General features: G+C 37.4%; 1 protein-coding gene across 1 annotated transcript; it reads left to right on the forward strand.

The window, feature by feature from the left end:
• Positions 1-2,206: 2,206 nt before the first annotated feature.
• On the forward strand, positions 2,207-5,774 carry LOC113227511. The gene is made up of 3 exons (XM_026460448.1): positions 2,207-2,263; positions 4,474-4,674; positions 5,365-5,774. The coding sequence occupies exons 1-3, from the start codon at positions 2,207-2,209 to the stop codon at positions 5,593-5,595; spliced, it is 489 nt and encodes a 162-aa protein (XP_026316233.1). The 3' UTR covers positions 5,596-5,774.

Raw genomic sequence — 5,774 nt, forward strand, 5'->3', positions numbered from 1 at the left:
ATTCCCAGGAAGCAGTACAAAAATCCCTTCACACAGCTGTGGAGTCCAGGTCTCCAGACTTCTATCGCAAAGGTTTAAATGACCTTCCGATTACATGGCAGAAATGTATAGACAACAAGGGAAAAAACTTTGATTAAACAAATATATTTAATCTTAAAAAAAATTGTTTTTTTCCATTTTCAGTGCGAAACGGCAATTTCATACTTTAACCCCTAATATAAATGATTATATGAATACGAGATGGATTTAGGGCAGAATTATAATTGTTTTTATATCTAGTAAGATTACATAAGATTACAGATGTTATACACAGATGTTATATTTGACTAATTTATGTTATTATTGACTTTCATTCATTTTTGACATGCACATATTTTATGGAGGCTTAGAAATGTAAATTATGTAAGTTTGACATTAACATGATTTTTCGCTTTATTTTTGACATTGTTAATTTTTACTAATTTTTATTATATTTTTTCTTTGCATGTTTACTAGTTTTTGACAGTTTTTAATCAGAATATTTTGTACATTATGCGACCACCACTAATTATATTTGTATGTTTCGACGAAACTGGTTGTAGTAGCACTGTTAATGTATTGAACTGATCTAATGAACTTATTGTACCTACTTCCACAAATAAATCGATCTTTATCTTTATATTTATCTAAGTTGACAAGTCTCATGTGCCTGTAACTTCACCAGCACCCTTTATCCTTTACAACCAGAACGCAGTAATGCGAGCTTTACTGCATATTTATGCCACAGGGATTCATATGAAAGTATTTTTTGTAATATATAGCAGTAGAGCTCTTTGTGAACGAGATCATCCAGAAAGCTACTGCCACCTTACATTTCTGCCGCCAAGCAGTAATATGAACATTACTGCATTCCTATTTGAAAGGGTAAGGGTGCTGGTGAAATTACAGGCAGATGAGAGTTTTCAACTTAACTCTCTCCTCTCTCTGAACGGTACTGCAACTGTTATGGACAGGCGTGTCGCTTACCACCAGGTGCACGACTTGTTCGTTCCGCCACTTTATCAAGAGATAGTATATAATACCTTAGAATAATAACGCATAGAAACCTAGTCCGCACACGCTAAGTGAGGCAAATTGAAGCGCGCCAAAAGGGCCTACACGAGCGGGCGGGCCTTCAGTGCTCAAGGTCAACTTGCACCGCGAACAGATCAAGAATTTTAGCTAAAAATGACGAAATGTGCGGTAAATGAGTGTAAAAATACGTCAGACAAACATAAAATAGATACTAACATCACATTCCACAAGGAAGTAACGCGTTTCAACTTGTATTTTTATATAAATATTCACTAAAACCGAAAATTAACCTACTACTAAAATTAGCCTATATGAATTTGATTTTTGCCTCACTTGTGAAAGTGCGTTTGATATGAAAGTATCATTCTATGCCATTGACTTACAATTATATGGACGTCGGGTCCGCGCTAAAAAGTGTCCGCACTTGTAAGGCGCTAAAATCGTATACAGAGCGCGACACTCCGCTTTAGTCTTCATTTGTTCTACGGACAGCGCGATACTGCGATGACATAACAATTTAAATTTCGAATAGGTTGACTTGGGACATTTTTTTCATGGTTTTTGTATTACACCCGTCGTCCATTTATTTGTAAGTCAATGTTCTATGCGTTATTATTCTAAGTATAATACCTCATAACAAAATATCTCAGGGTGATAGACGACGCAGACTTTCACAAGGGTTCAAATTTGTAAACTGAAATTTGCAAAGCAATTTAATAGACGTTCCCAAGCCGCATTGGGATTTATTTTTTCCATTCTCTAAGCATTGGGACCGTATGAGAAGAAACATTCATTCATTTACTCAAGAAACCTTCTATTATTATTAGTATTTTGCATTATATTGATTGCAATTAGGTATATTGTGATATAAAACGCTGATAAAGTAATTAGGTAAGTATAATGCAACGTTATCACTGTGTAACTATTATAAAACAACTTAACATAAAGTAATATTTGTTATGAAAAAGAAATGCCTACTGAGTAACATTTTTATTATCAAACAACAAAAATTTTGAAACTGGACGTATATAAAAGTCGGTTATTTACCATTACCGTCATAAAAAAAAACTCAAACGACGTATTGAGTTTCAAATTAAATTTTTAAGGAGTAATTAATTCTTTTGGTAAATATCTTCTTTTATTCGACTTCAAGATGGCGTCTAAAATTATTTTCGCATTAGGTTTTGTTGTAGCTGTTAGTTTAATTACGGTGAGTTTATGCAATAAGTTCATTATTTTTAAGTTAGTTTCCTCCTGCAGTAAAAATAAACTGTAAAAGTTTTAATTATAAAAGATAATTGCTTCCGACTTAAAGGTCATACTTACGGAGTAGACTTCTCTCTTAACAAGTAATTTTTATCGTTAAAAAAGAAATTTATTGCAAAACTTGCGAAAAAAATCGCTTAAATATGACAGTTGTTTGTTTTAATGACTACATTGTTTTTCCACCTTTTTGTCTTCCGGGTTCGATTCCCGGGCCAGGGGAAATATTTGTATGGCCTACAGTTATTTATCTCGTGAGTTTTTTTGTATTTGTGGTTGTCTATCTTTGTGTCCATGGCACCCGCGACGCAGGGTTTCCCTAGTGTAGGGCTCCTGGCCACTTTTTTAAATTTTGAATTGTTCTTGAAGTCACATTTTCTTCTCTATTCCTACATTTGTTCGATTCTTGGTCACTCCCATAAAAAAACTTCGAACGAACGTACGTGACCACAAATCACAAGTCACCTTTATATCCATATTGTTAAAATTCACATCGATTACTATTACAATTGTATAGATAGATATACAAGTACTTTTGGGTCTTCTTTTTTCTCTTTTATCATCTCTGACAACAATTCTTGTGGATAGGTCCTTCTGCGTTCTCATTTCACAATAGCCACATCTTTAATGTTTTTGCCGGCTCTGGGTACTTTGCCCTTTTGAGCCAAATATCAATAAGACGTGGGAAGGAGGATATCCTCATGGATACCATAGGTCCAGACAAGATGGTACGCGCGATTTTAAAAGGAAGTTTTGTACCTTAGACTAACTAAAACCTCCTCTCCTTTTTGTACCTGCTGTTTTTGGTCTTCCGGCACTCTTTAATCTGTTATTTTCTGTTATTACTTAATATGTTGTGATTGTTTTGTTTAGTTAACAATAAGCATATTCATGACTTAAATATTTACACAGGACGGTTTGCAAGATTTTTAAGGACGTAAATACGAATAAGTTTGAAAAATAACATCAGCTTTTCCATATATTACATTTATACAAACTTGACCTAGAAGACGACGCAATAAGAACTGCTTTTGTTTGTTAAAAACGTTGTGAGATCTATTTAGTCTCTAGTAGCAGTAGAGCTCCTTGTGAAAGAGTTCGCCTAGATAAGTACTGCCACCTTACCTATGTCTGCCGCCAAGCAGTAATGCGAGCATTACTGCATTCTAGTTGTAAAGGGTGCTCGTGAATTACAGACACATGGAATTTGGCAACTTATGTTTCAGGGTGGCGGGCACAGTAGCATTGCCCCCCAGATCTTTGGGGCTTAAAGCTCTGAGCGCACGGCAAATGATATGGACAGACGTGGGATACTGTCGCGCGACTTATTCTTCCTATCACTTGATATTATAACGGAAAGACCCAGATCTTACAAACGTTTCTAAACGCTTGTTGCAGTGTTTTGTTTTTGGTTTTTAATGATTTCCATTTTTTTGTTTATCGTAACCGATTTTTTGTTACAAGAAACAGAAGTAAATCTTATACCGCCGCAATATGGTCGATTTTTTTGGGGAATAATGTAAACTTGTTGAACTCTTCCATGCATTTTTCTTCCGTTATAAAATCAACTGTAAAGTACATTTATTTACAGTATTCGTTATTGCATAAAACAATAAGTACAAGCACAAGTTTTTTGCCACCTTTGGGATGGCTCTGCTACATACCACTGCACTGGCCACTTTGGACTCAATTGACAACCGTGTCAAGAGGCTTGTAGGTGACTCGGAATTAGTAGAGGCGAAGCTGCAGAGCCTTGAACACCGCCGTAAACTTGCCTGCTTATCGGTATTTTACAGGATATATCACGAAGAGTGTGCGATGGAATTACACGATTTAATTCCGTTTTCCCCTTTCCATCGCCGGACTGGGCGTAGGCTTGGGTTCCACCTCTATGTTGTCGATATTCCAAAGATTCGCACGAAGCGGTACGCTTCCACATTTATGTGGTGAACGGCTATGGAGTGGAATTCCCTGCCTGCAGACTTGTTCCTTGAACGTTATAATTTGGGCCTGTTGTGAATAGGCATTATTTAGGCGTGCATGCTCCATCGTCGACACTTTCCATCAGGTGAGATGGAGGTCAAATGCTAATTATATTTTATTTAAAAAAAAAGCATTTTTCTTTAAGTTATCTAATCAAAATATTTTTACCCATAGTCCCCAGTCCAGGCTTCGGGCAACGTGCAACTCCCTGCAGTGTACCCTCTGGTAAACATTCTCCTCCCGCTGTTGAACAACGTGTACAACCTCCTCCTGTCTCTGCTGTCCATCTTCGATACGCTACCATCTTCCATTAGCTGTCTGATTCCCGTCGATTTGGGAGCCTTGGAGACTTCTCTGCTTAAACTTTATTCTCAGGTAAGTTACGTACCAACTTTTTTAAAGAGTCGTGCGTGGTCGCGTTATTTGTAAAGAGAAACCAAAGGGAAATCTATCATCGTAGTATATGAGCGTCCGAAATGTCACGGGAATCATTTTATCTCTAGGTGTACAAACGATATTGGTGTTTTTTCGGATTCACCTCGGCCTAAATATACATAGCACATGAGACTTGTCAACTTAAGGCTGACGGGCGCAGTGGCAGTGCCCCTCAGATCTTTGCGATTTAAAGCTCTGAGTGGCACTGCAACTGTTATAGACAGGCGTGTATCTTACCATCAGGCGCACGACTTGTGAAATCGGTTAAAAGAAAGTGGGGGTGAAATCCAATAAATTGAATCCAATAAAATAACTGCCTCCGTGGCCGAACGGTTACCATGCCGGACTGCCATGCAGAGGTCCTGGGTTCGATTCCCAGGCCGGGAGAAATATGTGTATGGCCTACATTTATTTCTCTCCTGAGTTTGGGTGTAATTTGTGGTTGTCTATGTGTGTGTCCATGGCACCCGCGACACAGGGTTTCCTTAGTGCGGGGCTATGTTGAGTGTGTGCGTTATTAATAAGAATATTCGAAATCATACATAAAAAAATGCAATCAAATAGAGAACTTCATTTTTTTAAAGTTGGTTCAGAATATTGTTAATTAAACAGTGTAATTTCTTTTGCCAGGCTCTCGCTATAGTAAACTTCCTTCGTTCACTTCCTGAATATGCAGCTGGTGCCAACCCTAGCCAACCACCAACAGGCGTGGTCAACCTCCAAGGTCTTCTCACAACTCTCATCACATCAATCACAGACCTGGCTGAAGACGTTCTTTGTGGCATCGGTGGTGGTCTCCTACCAGGTCTACTCAAGCTGGTCGTCATGCTGGTGGAATGTTTGCTTAAGCTGTTACTTTAAAGACGATATTTGTGTAGCAAATGCCACTTGTTATTAAATTAAGTGGTATAAACAAATACAGTGCAGCTTTTCATTTTGTTCTTGAATATACAAGGGAGCTAACTAATCAGGCACTGACTACTTTTATAGCCAATTAATTACCTCATTATGATATTTTTCCAGAATAAAATGATAACTCA

This window comes from Hyposmocoma kahamanoa, unplaced genomic scaffold (assembly GCF_003589595.1).
Source record: "Hyposmocoma kahamanoa isolate Upper Pololo Valley unplaced genomic scaffold, ASM358959v1 211, whole genome shotgun sequence".
NCBI classification, from domain to species: domain Eukaryota; kingdom Metazoa; phylum Arthropoda; class Insecta; order Lepidoptera; family Cosmopterigidae; genus Hyposmocoma; species Hyposmocoma kahamanoa.